Source organism: Lissotriton helveticus, chromosome 9 (assembly GCF_964261635.1).
Source record: "Lissotriton helveticus chromosome 9, aLisHel1.1, whole genome shotgun sequence".
Classification (NCBI taxonomy): domain Eukaryota; kingdom Metazoa; phylum Chordata; class Amphibia; order Caudata; family Salamandridae; genus Lissotriton; species Lissotriton helveticus.
This window is the reverse complement of record NC_136070.1, coordinates 57,849,941-57,866,579: the sequence shown is the minus strand read 5'-3', so window position 1 is coordinate 57,866,579 and position 16,639 is coordinate 57,849,941. Positions and strand designations below refer to the sequence as shown.

Below are 16,639 nucleotides of genomic sequence, written 5' to 3'. Positions count from 1 at the left end.
GAGTCATCCCTGCTTTCTTCCATTCTATTTTTTCATCCTTATTTGGAGGGTTCCCGTTTTTACTTGCTTTAGCGGCTGGCGCATTGGTGGTTTTCTGCGTTTTTAAATATGGATGCCCTTCCTGTGCAAGTCCACGCACAGCTACTACTGACGCGGTTTCGCAACCGCATGCTTGATTATTATGGCACACTGCCGTTGGCGACTCTAAGCACGGCTTTTGGATTATCTTTTCGGTTCTCCTATTTCACCTGTGTCCAGCCTGTATTTCGCTGCCTGACCTGTGATTTCCTTTGGGCCATTGATTTGTGTCTCTGCGGACCAATATCTGCTGACGTCGATTTTGATCAACTGATGAGTCCTATCATTGCTCACGAGTTGGTTTGTTCTGACGAAAGGATTATGGCCTTGGCGGTGGCACATGGACTAATGGGTCCCTGGGATGTGTTGTCGGCAGCGCAAAGTTTCTTGGAACGAAGTTTTCTTGAAAACCCACCGAGCTGTCCTCTGATGGTTATAGAGGATCCGGTGCTGGAAGATCACGTATGTTCCTTTCATCTTTTAAATTGGATGGCTGAACTGTTTTCGGATGAGGACAGTGACTTCCTCCTGGAGGCTGTTGCAGCTTACTTTTCATATACAGTCTTATCATAGACACTGCCTCAAATTGGCATGCTGTTTGATAGCATTTCCTTGATTTTATTGACTTTTGGTCAAGACATTTTATTTTTGCTTGCCTATTGGCTTGAGCCACATTATATTTGTGGGCTATTTTTTAGCATTAGTTTTTATTATTGAATTTTTATTCATGCTCGTTTATAAATGGATTCTGCTCTCATGTGATGGCACTTCTGTTACCTTATTTAGTCCGTTCTCGGATCATGGGGGGGTGTTGTATAACTCCTATATATCCCTATATCGTGTTAAGTTAGCATAGGTACGTTTGAGATTTAAACGCCATTTTTCCTTTCTTGCAACTTCTGCACACGACCCTCATTTGTTGACTTAGCTTTCAACCTAGTAGTTTGCCGTGGTGAATGTGAGAATAATATGTTATTGCTCTGATATCTGCTTTGTTTAATAAAACATGTCTGCACGGAGAGTGCTGAAGTTTCAGGAGCAACACGATATGGAATTGTTATGAGGTCTGATCTCCACGCCTTCATAGTCATAACACAAGTGCAGCCTTTGCCAACTTGGGCTTGAGGCTGTATTGATATTGCTTTGCACGAGAATTGTTAACACACTTGATGCGGTGCACATGCAGAGAGAGCTGGTGTATGCTGATGTGATTCCTTCATGCTAGGACACTAAGGTATGGGCCCGCCCTAAAACAACCCAAAGAGACCTTCTTAGATAATAATATAATATATGTGTTAGGGAGGGTGAGATATAAGTGTTGTTAACTCTTATTCATTACAGCATGTTAACATGCTGTCACCATTCGCTTTTTATGTCTTAGTAACTATGCTGATAATTTTGCTACTGATAATAAGTATACTTGTATTATCAAAGATACTGCGCCTGAGAAGACGGCATTAGTAAATAAACATTTCAAATGCACATGTGTCTTCTTTACTCCATGTTCTGGTTTGTAATGATAATATAACGAAAGAGTGTTCATGAGTCCCACGTACCCTGAGGTACTGTAAGTTCATGTTCTGGTTTGTCTAAACATTGGGTGTTTGATATGTCCAATGAGACACTGTAGCTAGCTCGGTAAGGGGTGAGTTGGTTGCTAAGGTAAGTTTTGGGACACCCTAATTTGCCGAGGTTCCACTCCTCTGTGCACAGTTCTGTGTGAGTACAGAAACCCTGCAACAATACCAGGCTGAGGGCAAAGGCGCTGCCCATTGGAGTCCCTTGGATCTGGTGGAACAGTAGATCCTGTAATTCAAAAAAGTTTTCTCTGAAGGCTATAGTTATACATTCAATTATAAAATGAACTTGAGTCTGGGATGTCCATGTTTCAGCCAGACGGCATGCCTCATGACAGCAAGTGTATCTTCCTGTGATATGTTCGTTTATAAGGCTTCCACATCCAGAGTCTTCAATAGGGTGGTGCCATCAAGGTAGTCCCTCACTGTGATCAAATTCAGGCCATCGCTAGTGTCTTTCAAATAGGATGGAATGGAATTTTCTTCACTAGTGATTGTAGAAAGTAATTGCAAAATTTGCTAATAGGTTCCAGCAGAGATCCAATATCCAAGACAATGGGCCTTCCCGGAGGGGGGAAAACAAGCTTGTGTATTTTTGGTAAGGTATAGAAATATGGTATTCTGGGGGTGGTGTTCAACAGAAATTCTTCTTCATTGTGGGAGATCCAACTGAATTAATGAGGGTTTGTATTCTGGTCAGTAGAGTTGCTGTTGGGTCTGTGGTTATTTGGCGATAGTATCTTCCATCGGACAGTTGGCAAAGACATTCATGGTTGTAATCGGTCGTTTGGCGGATCACAATGTCTTCGCCTTTGTCAGCCGGTTTGATTGTGATGGAATCATCATTAAAAAAGGTTCCTGACTTCAGTTTTTTCTGGAACGTCACATTGTGAAAAGGCCTATTGTTATCTAGCTTGTACACATCCTTGATGACTGCTTGTTCGAAGTTGAGAATTTCACATGGTGTCATCCCCTCGATGGCAGTAAATCTAGAAGGTGGACGTAGGTCTGAATCTTCTGTATCAGGCAAGGTCTTATCCTGCAAGTAAGGCCAGTCTGAGTTTTATGAAGAAATTCTGTAGTTCTTTTGTCAAGCAGAGGTTGTCCTCGCGTGTTGGTACAAAGCCTAGCCCCTTTTCTTCCAGGGGAGAAAGAGTTCTTGATGAGAGATTCAACACTAGTTTCTTTTGCTTCATCTTGCTTCTGAGTTGCATTTGTGGTTGCATCTGTGGTTTGGGTGGTTCTTGCTTCTGTACTTGTTTGTGCTCTCCTCTTCTTTTTCCTCTGCTCCTTCCCCAGCCTCTTCCTAACAAAAGGCGGTGAGCAAAGTTGTGTTGATGATATGGGGGTTGTTGGGGTATATGGAAGAGGGGGTTCCAAACTGTGGTGGGCCCGGATAAGATCCAATAGGGTGACCATACATAGTTGGTGGTATACCTTTTTTACTTTTATGGCTGTCCCAGCTGTCCCCACTTGAGGAGATGCTGAAAGACCCCTGTTTCCCGCGATAGGTTTGGAGCCGAGTTCTGAAGAGCTGTCACCCCCTAAGGCTTGAAATCTTCCCTGGTGTAAGGGTACACTTTATCTAACTGCGTCCATGGATCAAAAGAACGCCACTAAAGAGCCCCCACGCCTGTTGAGCATTGTAGCACCGGCATGATGAGGAGCGCCCTATGATGAGGCATGACATCCTACTGAATGTGTGAGGGTACTACGATCTGACCAATCGGATCCCTCGTGATCCTCATGGTTGGGCTATTGATTCCATTCTCAATAGGGTTGATTTGTCCCTCAAGAGGAACTACCAGCAGCGTTCCGTGCAGGTAAGAGCGGGGAGGGTATTTTGAAGGACGACAAGGGTAAATTATTTATTTAATTTCCCCTCTTGGTTGTCTGTCGAATCGTCCATCCCCCTACCTGGCCCTAACACTCTTACCACTCTTACCTGCACGAGTCGCTCCTGGGAACTACTTTACCATGTAATGTCCAGCAACTCTGCATGAGCCATAAACGTGCAAGTGGGATTTTTATCTTCAATTAGGCACTGTGTTTCAGCCAAACAAGGTGTCCAGATTGTAGGCACTGCTACTTATAGCGTTATTGGGGAAGGCATTTTTACTTTCGGTTGGCTGAAACCCAGACCTCTTACTTGGACTATGTAATACGAAGGCTGTTTTGTCTTGATTCTACCTCATGCATCTTTGATCTACCACCATACAATGCCTCCGCTGTTACTCAGTCATGAAGATTCTTTCTGATCGCTGCTTTCTTCCTTTGTCACTGATTTTGTCTTTCTTTTCCTCCTCCTATCCCGTTTTCTGTCTTTTTCTTTCTTATTCTGAGTCAGACTCTTGAGGATTAAAAATAGGTCCCAGTACCCAAAAATGCGAGCCAGTGCCCACCCACCTATAAACACTGGCACAAATTAAGCACTAATTGATTCCTAGTGCATGTAGACTTATTTATCCCGTTAAAATTCAGATTGAAAGGTCTGGCTTTTGTGGCCATTTAAAGTGATTTTTGACAGTAATGGAAGGAGGGGAGCATTCTCTGAGAGAGGTGGAGTATTTAGCATGTCTGTGTGGCAGTACCGTATGGGAAGTACTTTTAGACAATGAAAAAAGGAGATGCTTTTAAACAGAGCCTCCAGCCCAGCGGTGAGAGTCAGAAAGAGAGGCCAAGAGAGGCCAGAAAGAGAGGCCGAGGGCCTCTCTCTGGAATGGGCTCTCTGGATATTTGTTAGGAACTGCAGAGCACCTTCTGATTCCAAGGGTCCTTCAGAAACTCTTGGACCTCCCCTAGCCATTGGCGTACCCGCTGAAATCAGGGTGTCCCTGGCTGGGTTCCACATCTTTAGTTAAAGGCACCCAGCTTCCTCTGAAACACAAACTCATATCCGTAGATAGACATCAGCACTTCCATCATTTTATAGAGCAGAGAACTTAAAATGTGGGGCAGCCCCAGCCCCCTGTGGGACTTAGTTGATGTCAAGGGGGGGTTGCAGCAGGCCAGGAGGAGGATTTGTTATGCCTCTGGGGACCTGGGACAAACACCGTGCTCAAGACAGTGATGTGTTGGTGAAAGAAAGCAGAGGGGCAGTGAGCCACTCTGTAATGGTCCTTCTGCATTGTCTTCAGTCACTCGCATCCCAGTAAGTGTCAAGAAGAAGGGGGGGCTCTAGATAACTCTTAAAGCCCTTCCCCTATTTCTGATAAAAGATCACACTTGATACGTTTACACTTTTAGAGAGACCTGGCTGGCAATAGACCACTGGCAATCCTATTTGTTTCATGTTTTAAAGAGAAAGTTGAACATAACTGTAATGTTTGACTTGTTAAATATGTTCAGAGGTGCCCATTTTGCAGAATACTTGTGAGAACATGTGTTTCATTGTGGGGCCCGGCAATTATTTTTAACATGAGGAAGGGATGCAGCCTTAAAAAATTTCAAAATAATTTTCCTCGAGTCGCTCTGCTTTAGCACAAGGGTCCAGAGATGGTTGCCTTTACCCACCTAGGTCTGTTCTCTGATAACCTGCATGTTCACCTGGCACAGAAGTCACCAAGATGTTCCAGCTCAGGGTCGAGCAGTTGATATTTGATATTTTTTGGGATTTATATAGCGCAGCTATCGCTCCGGAAGGGGCATCTTGGCGCTGAGCATACAGAAGAACCAGCTTGGTGAAGCATAGATCAGATGGCTGCGAGAACCGATAGGTCGGACAATGGGAATATCCAGGTCTTCAGGAGTTTCCTGAAAAGGCTTTCTGTGGGAGCGTGCCTGAGGTTAAAGGGGAGGCCGTTCCATGCCTTAGCCGCCAGGAATGAAAAGGTTTTTCCACCTTTCGTTTTTGGATTGATTCTGGGAACACTAACCAGATTGGCTCCTGATGACCTCAAGTCGCGCGATGGGGTGTAGCGCAAAAAGCGCTTAGCCAGGTAAAAAGGGCCAGTATTCCTGGTGGCTTTGAAAACCGTGACAAGGAGTTTGAAGAGGATTCTTTTGTGGAGGGGTAGCCAATGAAGAGTGTTAAGGGCTGCAGAGGCCGAGGACCTTCTTGGAAGTTTAAGTACGAGCCTGGCCGCCGCGTGTTGAACGCTTTGTAGTTTCTTGAGGGTAGACTTCTTTATTCCTGCCAAGAGGCCATTACAATAATCCAGCCGGGAAAGGATTAAAGCCACCGCGACTGATTTCCTGGCTGAGATGGGGAGAAAGTCAAAGAATTTCTTCAGCTGTCTGATGAGACTGAAACAGCACCCCGCAGTGATGCGCACATGATCGTCAAAACTAAGAGACAAATCAAATTGGACACCCAGATTGCGAGCCGAGGAAACCGCACTCGGTGGGGCTTCCGAGTTTTGGGGCCACCAATCTTTTGGGGGAAAGATGATGTCTTTACCTAGGGGTATAATTTCAGTTTTGGCACTATTGCACTTGAGATGGTTATTGTTAAGCCAAGAAAAGACTTGGGAGAGGCAGTTTTGGAATCTGAGGGCGGCATCGGGGTGTTTTTTATCTATGGTGATGACAAGCTGGGTGTCGTCAGCATAAGATGTTACGAGGATACCGTGGGATTCAATCAGTGTGAGCAGGGGGGCCATATAGATATTAAAAAAGAGTGGACTGAGTATGGATCCCTGGGGCACACCTGATGAAATGGGTTTTTCGCCAGAGAGGAAGGGGCCTAGTGAAACTGTTTGAGATCTGTTGGATAGGAATGATGTTATCCATGTTAATGCAGTACCCGTTACACCGATCTCGCGCATTCTGTTAATGAGGATGGCATGTGAGATGGTGTCGAATGCTGCGGTTAAGTCGAGCAGGATGAGTACAGCTTGTCTCCCCTCATCCTGCAGGAACTTAATAGTGTCCGATAGCTCAATCAATGCAGTTTCAGTGGAATGGCCAGGGCGAAAACCTGATTGCTGTGGGTGCAGGATATGATTGTTTTCTACAAAGGCTTTTAACTCCTCGTGTACTAGCTGCTCTGTAATTTTGCCTAGTGCCGGAAGTAAGGAGATAGGGCGCATATTGGATAGGTCTGTCGGGGATTTGTTTTGTTTTTTCATTAGGGGCTTGACAGTGGCCTTCTTCCATTCAGCGGGGACAATGCCTGAGCAGAGGGATTCATTGACAATGGTATTGATTAAGGGGTTAACGGCCTCGATGAGGTGGTGGAGGATAATCGGGGGGCAGGAGTCCGTGGGGGCTCCCGATCTACAGGTCATGATAGCCTTCTGTGTTTGTAACAGGGAAACTGTTGCGAAGTTACCCAAAGAGGGTAAATTGGTGACGCCATCTTGTGTAGGGATTGAGGGGGGGGGAAAGTCCTTATGAATGTTGTTGATTTTCTCGATGAAAAAGTTGAGATTTTTCACAGTACTCTCTGCTAAATGGCATCCACCATCTCTCCTGGTCCGTGGATGATAACCTGTCATTTATCAAGACATCTGGGAAATGTGCCCATATAGATGGCTTATTTGTAGATCCTAGAGGCCTACAGAAATAATGCAAGGTCGTTTTCCACCCTAGTGAGAGCATGAGGGGTCGTCTGGCTGACCTCTTGCTTCTCGTTCTCCTTGCAAGAGCGCCTGCTGTCAGATTGGATCTGAATCTTGTTCTTTTTCATCTGATGTGCAAGCTTTTCAAAGTCTTGGCTTCCGGTGAGACGCAGCAGCTTTCTTTGAAAACATTCTTCCTGATCCGTGTTACATCTGTACTAAAAGCAGCAGGCCAGCCTAATCCACACAGAGCTCACTTCCATTTCCAGCCTCCCCGTGTTTTGAAATCTGGTATAGTTTTAAAAGCACCCCCTGCAGAGTTCCTTGTATATCCAACACTCTTCAGGGACAATACAAGTGTCAAGATATCTCTGGTGAATAGTCTTCCTGCTGGAGTTTTGTTAAGTGGCAGTTTTTACTTCTCTAGGATAGCATAGAGGGTTAATATCCCTGCTGCAAAGAATGTGTACCATGCAGATCACATAAGTGTATTTTATATGCACAGCTCAGTGGGTTACTGCTTTTGTCACAGAGAACCATTTGTTGCAGTGCATAAGTTACAATAGTAATCTAGTACAGTGCGATATGAACTGCCATCAGAGAGCTGCATGCAAACTGCATGGTACAGGTTTGAAAGTTATGTATTTTCCAGTCTTTCATTATCCCGATGTTGCTTAAAAGGGTTTGTTAGGATAGAAATACATTCTTACTAGTAAATGTAACCCTATCCACTGTGTTACATTTCAAATCCCGATTTTGGGCTTCTCCAGCCCACGCACTCTTAAAAATAAAAATGCCTACACCTCTTAGTGCCCTTTGTCTTTTTCTATACATTTACTTACACATGTATTATTCATTGTCTCTATGTGTTTGATATAAAGTGCTCGACCCCAAAATCTGGTATGAGTGGCGCAATAACACAAATGAAATACATTTGAGAGAGGGGCTATGAAGAGATGAGGGTCACTGCTGGAGGGTGATAGTGAGGGAACCATTGAAAAGCCCAATAATGATTGTTGAATCCTGGTGTACTACAAGGTCAGCATTTTCTATGCTTTAAAAGCTAATACAATTGAATATATAGTGAAAAGTGTGTTGTAGAATGCACCATTTTTGCCATTTTTCACCAAATTTTCTTGGAGTAAGAACTGCCCCCAACCCTCCTTGTAATGGTTGGATTCGCCCGATGCGCTCACTACGCAACATATGGGGGCTGGTCTGATGAAATCTGCCTGGGCTGCTATGGATTCCCAGTCCAGACCAGCCCTGACCTCATGTTGCGATACTGTTGCTTCAGAGCGCTCAGTTACACCTCGAAACAAGAACGGAGGGTAGTTCGAATCGGGCCGCATCTGGCTGAAACCGATGCTCCATCACATCCCTCGGTCACTCCCCACGGCTGTGCCCTCGTTTGAAACACTTTGCGAGCAGTTTGGTTGACACAGCTGATCAGAGCCATTCGAAGACTGTCGGCCAGCACAACAAAATATACACCAGATGTCGAAATGTCCAGGTCCATCCTCTCCTCTCTGCTCAACACTGAAGCACACCTCTAACGCAATCCACAATCACATCTGTTCAAAACAATCCTTCCAAGCCACAGAACTTTAATGCAGTGCAACACAGTGCTGTATAGCACCAACATTGACCCTTAAATACACCTAACCAACTACTAGCTCACACTACAAGCAACATCGTTGGTTTAATTAAAGCACCTCACATCCTGGCTCCCCCTTTTCTAGCTAACATAATTCTGGGTTTATGAGGCACTGTGGCATTCTGCATCCCTGAATACCTCCTGCTTCTCCTAATGGTGGCACCTGGTGCCCAGATCACCCTCACTGTCACCTTCCACTGTCCACTTCAGTAGTGTATTGGCGGGGCGGGTGGCAGGGAGAAACAGGAATGTGGTAAGTACACGAGTCGGCTGAAAAAGATACACTCTGGTTGAGTGCTTCCACACGAAGAAAAAAGTAGCACCTAAAGAAATGAGCAGTGGAGGGATACAAGTAATGCATATAAACCACACTAACCCCAACGGTTAACCGGAGGAGGGAACTAGAGTCACAGGGCGCCAGGAGCGAGCTAGCCTCCAACATACAATGTTACACACAAGTTGGGCAGCTCTCAGAAAAGTGATCTTTGGTGCTCAAAATTAAATTGTGAGTGTAGACATCTCACAAAAAGTGAAGGACTGGCCTCACACACCACCTGGTGTCATGCTTCATCATCGGCAGTCCTCGCCCTCTAAAAACTTGGTTTGATAGAGGGCGGGCATACACCTAACGACAGGGATGCACTTCTAAATTAAGTGGGGGCCCGTGCGATTTAAAAAACATTACAGTTGTTGAATTCATTTTAATAAGGTGGGCAACTGTATGGTATTAAAAGAGTGAACGGTGACCTGGGGATATTATTGTCCCCTCACCGTAATATATAGTGTCAACATGAAGCGAAAAATGAAGTCGAAACAAAGTCGAAACAAATTGCAGTATGCAGCAGCTGAATAGAAGTAATCTGTACAACAGCCAAAGGGAAACAACTCCAACTAGTAGTATTATATCCGGTCAGATGAAACTCTATGTATATTTCAAATGAAGGCACAGTTATTTGAGAAGATGTCGTGTGCAAAGCATCAGTCGACATGAGCAAGCGATTTGGCTTCTGCATGCATCCATCTCTCTTCAGATACAGGGGGTTGTCCCAGCAACAAATTAATATTGTCCTGATGATGGTCTTCTTGACGACAGCAATATAGACCGAAACGTCGACACTTCCATCATCTCCAAGAAACGTTGCGTTGGCACCAACAGACGACTATTTTTAATTAAGTTTTTCTGGTTGTTTGTTAATTTCACCAGGAGTTGATGTATCTGTTATGAACTTATGAGTTGATTGAATCCATACCTTTGTTCTTAACATTGTTTTGCTTGATTCAATTTATGTTTCTCCCCATAAGATGTTTTGACACTGAATATAAATAATTCTTTTGCATTTAATTCATTTATCTCTGTGTTCTTTTTCTTTTTCCTTCCATTCTTTGCTTGATGAATTCTAGCTTCTAAGTGTGCAATCAAACTTGACTTACTGGAGGATGATATTTATATACTACTCCCAACTATAACTAAGTGTAACTGTCAAGCAAATCCCTTGTAGCACACACTGTTTCTGAGAAGTGCCAGTACTCTCCAATTAAAAGTTTTACATCTCTCTTGAGAAGTGCAGGTACTCTCTCTCAAAATCAAAAAGTGACGGTACTCCGTACCGGACAGTACCCGCCCATTTATGCACTGTTCATACTGTTAGTATGTGGAAGGGCAGTTTGCATGAGAAAAATGTGTGTTGCGTAGAGGAATTTATTTGAAGGAATCCCACCCTTTAGATAAAAAAACATAAAGCCCCATTTTTATAGAAATTGGACCAAGGCTGCGATCCTAAAGATAGGATAGACGTGGATGGGTCTAGATTTGGTTAAAATGGAACAGTTAGATTTTAAATAAAAGGTTAATCAAAGTTAAATGCCAAGATATTGACATCTTCCCATTGTTAAGTCTATGCTAATTTTGGTAAGGGGTAGAAAGAGTTTAAATTTAGTACAGTTAATAGGATGATGCTCTCCTGAACTTTTTTGCAAACATTCAGGTCCCAAAAAGGTATGCCTTGCACATGCGGGGTGGTAGGGGTCTGGAAAATATAACACTGGGTCGGTAACATTAAACAAATTAAATTATTGATGTTTTTTCCACCACTCCCTACTTCTCTGGGATCCATTGCTATTTATGTTTTTGCCTTATGTACCCACGTTTGATGTTATAAAATATTAAATTACAAACTGTTTGACTAGTTGTAGATCATTGGGCACAGCTAGTGGTGTGCATCACATCTTATCTTATGGGTACCCTGCTAAAACAGAACCTAGGCTTCATCGCTTGCAGCTCAGATATATTTTCAGGCCACTGGTTTGAATCCTAGTGGAGCTGACTAAGCCTGCCATCATTCCAAGATCGATAAAATGTGCGCCTTGTCTGGTTTTGGTGACCTCTGTTCTGTAAGTGATAAAAGCTTTTTCAGTTTGGTTTTTGTGCTGAATAAATCCCCATTATTATTGTTCCAGTTGAACTACCAGGGCCTGTTTTTTTTTACAAGAATTACTCTCCAGGAGACTGTCCTGCTGTTCAGACAAGAAGTCCAAACCCCTTTATTGGAGAGGATTGACCTCTGCCTACGATTCTAGTTAGCTCTGAAAAGAGTTGATCTGCTTTGCACTTGCTGAGGCTTGTTGAGCTGTTTCTTAGCTAAGGATGCTGCCCCTACAAGGAACTGGATTATGCCCTTCTGTTTGTACCGCTAATTAGTTGCTATTACGTAGTCCCTTAGACAGTAAGTTTATGAATGGAGATGTGAACACGTCCCTTGATTGTTCGTCATCTGTATTAGTTTACGAAATACATAGGTAAAGCAATCTGCCGAAGATCACACAGTGCATCAGGAGAGGAGAATTTGTTAGAAAATGTAGCCAAAACTCTATCCCAAATATCACCACCAAATAATTTCAGGTCTCTGAAGGCACCAAAGCCAGGTCCGTCCATGTGGTCCAGTTGGTTCTGTTGAAGTGGTCCAAGAATACAAATTCTATGTTGCACTAGTTTGTAAATAAAACCCCAATCTATTAAACATGGAGGCTGAGGGTAAACACGTACAGCATTTTCTCATCCATGATTGCTTTGTGGGGCCAAAATGGCTTAGAGGGAAGGAGTAGGGCGAATTCCTGATAGTTAGTCAACTGGGAGGGAAATGAAATAACCTTTACAGTCTGCTGCAGCATATCTGCCTTGTGCATCGTTATGATTTGTGACTGACGGTCTTCGTTTTGCCTTAACAGGGAGCTGCATTGTGGAAGATTATGGTCAGATGACTGCGCTGGGCCGTTTTGAACATCACATGTCTGATCATGCAAGCAGCGGAGCCTTGACCAGCCGCCACCTGAAAATCCATGTCTAATTAGCCCAGCATAATGGAAGCCACTCAGTGCATCCTCCAGTTGCATAAACCCATTATGGAGGTCTGTCACGTCAGCTTCTATCTTCCAAGGGGAAAAGTCAGAGGATTTACATACAAAAACTCTGCAACCCGACACAAGTCAGCTGACTGCTTCGATAAGTGCTACCAAGTCAGGGAGGAGGCGGTCGAAAGCAAGAGGCGGCCTTGTGAGAACGTCGAGACTGTGCTAAGGCAAACCACAACACAAGACATCCTTGGCCAGCTCTACAAGCTTACGGCTGCCAAGGAAAGACTATTGGCCAACCTTCTCTGCTCGCACCGTGGGCTTGAATCCAAGATGGGCAACCAAGATGGGAGGCTGCTGGACCAACAGGCGCAGGGGGACCAGCCCTCCGCCTTCTACGACGTGCATGAGTCCTTCTCGGCCTCTACTGAGCGGAAGAATGTCACCACAAAGGGCAAAAAATCTAAATTTGGCCGGCGGCGGGAGAGCTTGGAGGATTTCCTGAACAAGAAAATAAAAAGGAAATCACATGGAAATTTAGAACCACCCGAAAGTTTGGTAGGCCGGGATGCTAAAGCTGCGAAGGACCGTGCTCCACCAGCACGTTTGTCCGTCCGCAGCTCGTCTGGTTCTGCTGCAAGGCCTGGCCCACATTTGGCGGGAAATGAGGATGGTGGCACACCATGTGCTGCAGTGACAGAGCCAGCGACGACGGCTACACCACGTCTACATAGCTGGGGGACTCTGGAGTCTGACACAGAACTCTGCAGCTCGCTGTCGGAATATGACAACGATGTCTTTTCTGACTGCATGAATCTGATGCATCCAGGAGAGAGTTTACTGGGTGAGGTGGAGGGAGCATTCAAGGGGATGCAGATTCCGGGGCACAGCTCCTTCCTAGAGAATGCTTTCCAAGAGAGCTTTGAGGCCCTGGTGAAGTCGGCCACGGATGAAAGCTGGCAGGGCTACGAGTACCGAGAACATTCGTACAATGGGCACTCAGCAGCGTCCGTTGTTGCTAGAGCACGGGATTTAACGCCTTGCATGCAGAGAGTGGAGCGAAGCGGCCCGGTCGTCGAACAAGACACTGCCAGAGACCCCGGAGGAGAGAGCGTCACCCCAGTCTTCCAGACGGTGCAACATGACTTTGTGGCAAGAGCTGAGGTGCTCAGCCTGCACCAGCCTGAGAGGCAGGAAGACAAAATGAAGGATCCAGACACCGAGGGAAGCCTGCCTGTAGTGGTCAACAAAAAGCTGCTGAAAGTTATCCAAAGTGACAGTGTGGACGAGGCTGGGGAGTGGAGGGGCCTGCAGGCCGAGGGGAGCCGGGACAGAGGGGGCTCCACCGTGCACGAGGCTGGAAGGCCTTTCCTCTTGAGCTTGCCTCTGACTTCAGCCCTGGGTGTGTCCCAGGCCAGGCCCCAGGAGCAGCTGCAGCCTCGCCCGGTGTCTCCCTCCCTGGCCACCGTCAGCAATGTCTTCCAGACCTCGTACCCGGCCAGCAACACCTTGCAGCAGATGTCCCCCGCGGCCTCCCCGCACGCCTCGCGCCTGCCCAGCCCGCAGCTGCACCACCGCATCCTGCCGCTGCCCGCGGAGGCCGGGGAGGAGCCGGGCCCGCGGGGCCACGTGGAGAGGAAGGCCTCGACGGCCAGCTCCTCCTCCCCCAGCACCTCGGACTCCCAGCCCCACCTCCGGGGGGCAGGGCCGGAGGGCCTCTCCTCGGCCGACAGCGGCATCGGCACGTGCGCAGGCCCGGAGAACTGGCGGGAAGCGGGCCAGCCCACACTGCCCCCTTCAGGTGAGTCCAGGGCACGGCGTCCCCTGGCCTTTTAAAGGCGGGGGGCTGGCAAATAGTCCAGAAACAAAACAGCACCTGCATTCCAACCAGGTGGTAATTTGTGGTAGGCCTTATTATATAATAGCACCTATCTAGTTCTAGCATTTTTATTGTAGCAGGAGCCTTTTGCACATAAACTGCTGTACAAAGAAGTTTTTTTTATGTGTGAGACCCGATGAGGGAGATGAGCCAGTAGGCATGTTGCAGTTGTGTTTTATGTTCTACACTTTTTCACATGGCAGAATTACATAGTTATATTACATCACAAATATTAAAAATCTAAGGCACAGAGAGAAAGTATCATGCTCAGTTTGAACACTTTTAGGTTAGATGCCGAATATGGGATTAGAACCCTGATCTCCAGATCCCAAGACTTTAGCCACTTGTCTATGTGCTCCTGCACAGCAAAGCTTGTACAGCATGTCTTCCTTGGTACTGCTGTCTCCTCTGGCAGCCCAGATGTTGCATGGTTCTTCTTTTTGTCTTTATTATTTCTAATGAAGGGCTGCACCAAAACAAGAGAAATAATTACACCTTTAAGTAGAAATGATGGGAATAAAAACAGTAAGCAAAAGAGAAAATTCTAGGACAGGAATTGGGGAACACCAGAAAGCAATGGTAAAGCTGGAGACCAGTTAACGTTACTGTCTACAAGGAGCACAAGTAAGTGTGGAAGTGGATGGAAGCAGTGTTCCTTATCTGCCATGAACTTCTGTGGTTTGTGTTTTATGAACTTTGAGCCTTTTCCCCAAAAATATGTAGCAAAAGAACTCTTTGTGGGCCTGTTTAGTCATCCTACTCCAGCTACAGCATGCTGTTGGGACGGGAATGTCCTCTGCGCAGTCAATAGTTAGTCCCCTTCACTTAACGCCTGACTGCATGCATCTGGTATCCTGGTTTTTGATTTTGATTCTGGTGTCATGCTAATCTGGGCCTGCCCCATGATTTGATTGAATTCCTGGACCTTTCGTGTGAACTAGAGCGGCATATCAAGCACGCATTCTTTGACCGGGCACAAATGTTTCTGTCATAGCTTTAGCACATAGAGCGATGGTGGCAGTGTATGTTTTGTGAATTCATAATAGTGTCCAGACCTTTTTATCACTGGTGGGTAGGCCTACTGGCCTACTCTGGTAAAGTTGTACTTCTGTGTGCTTACTCAACTCCTGCAGCTAACATCCTAAGTATTTGTTGGGCCTATTTGTATGTGTAGCCTGCATGGTACATGCATGCTGTGAGTGAACCAGAGTAATGGAGGCCTATGGGATTCATTACTCTGGCCTTTGTACACGATGGAGGTGTGGTTCTTCCCCAAACAGTTGAAGCGTAATGATGACATTGCTAAAGCTGTAGGGAGGATATTTTCTTGATAACTTTTTTATTTTGACTGTTGACAGGTGCAGAAAGCTCTCACCTCTTTGTCTCTCTGTTATGGGTGCTTCAATCAGCATGGAGAAAACCCTACCGTGAGAAGTATCACGCTACAGAAAGGCTGTGTCTAGAGCCTGGAGACGACACTTGAAAGGAGAACTATACCAAACCAGTTCTGAAAATGCAGACTTTTGAAACCCATTTCTTCTGCTATTCTACAGAGGTGACACCCAACTAGCCAACATATTTTTCCAGTTATACATTCTCTAAGACTAAGGGAAGGAAGTGCTCTGCAGAGTACTCAAGAGGACTGCTTTGCAACTAGAGCTGCTGTCTGCTTGATAGCCAACTTCTCATATGTAAGCAGACATCCCCTGAGTCTATCCCTTGTTCGAAGAGCTGTATACCTCACCTGAAGCTCCTAGAAGCCCGTCTGCCTGCTGCGAGAGGGAAGGAGCCACCAACCCTGCAGGAGCAGTGACAGTCTAGGAGGAGTGAGGTGCAGCATTACCCCATGGCTGGTTGGGGTTCTAGAACAGGAGAACTATGGAAAGCAAGCTGTACCCGCCGGTGATGGTGGGGCTAGAGTCTCTCGCAATAGTGGTTTCTGGCAGGAACCATGACGACTCAACATGAAGATGATCAAATCCTAGTTGAGTATGATCGAAGACTAGAGTGGCCTGTACTAAGTCACAGCGCACAGAAGAAGCACAGCCTGCACCATCCCATAGTGGCCAGAAGAAGCGCAGCCTATACAAAGCTCTTATGCCCAGAAGAAGTACACCATATAATAAGCCTTGGTGCCCTGACAAATCGTAGTGTGAATTAAGTAGCATTGCGAAGAAGAACTCAGGGCAGTGCGAAACCTTGTTTCCCAGAGGAGATCGTCCTGTCCGTGGCCGTAATCCCAGTCGGAGATGTATGGCCACACTTCCAGACGGAGATTAGCCTATGTGGTGCTGCACCACCAGGAAACTGGCCAGTGTGGGGCTGTTCCGATCTCTGAGCACCTGCCTCCCTTTTCCTTGTGCAATCAATCTTTTCATGGGAACTGTGCCCCTGCATCCGTGACTGCCGCCTACAGTCATTGGAGATGTGCAGCAGCAGACTCACTGAGGGCACATCTGTCGGGCGGGTGGCCTCAGTCAATGAGGAGACCCTGCCAGTGCTGCCAGTTTGTGCACTTTGCATTCCAGAAACGGGACAGAGCGGGTGTACAGAGAGTAACCCAGATGGCTTCCCAATAAGACTAATCCACTAAGGGTGG

General features: G+C 46.0%; 1 protein-coding gene across 1 annotated transcript in view; it reads left to right on the top strand.

The window, feature by feature from the left end:
- LOC144782590 (formin-1-like) overlaps nucleotides 1-13,997 on the top strand; it is a 119,632-nt gene extending 105,635 nt beyond the window's left edge. The window contains exon 2 of the mRNA XM_078661959.1: nucleotides 12,039-13,997. Within this exon, the coding sequence (XP_078518085.1) occupies nucleotides 12,171-13,997 (1,827 nt within the window). The 5' untranslated portion in view covers nucleotides 12,039-12,170. The remainder of the gene's footprint in view (nucleotides 1-12,038) is intronic.
- The last annotated feature ends 2,642 nt before the right edge of the window (nucleotides 13,998-16,639 follow it).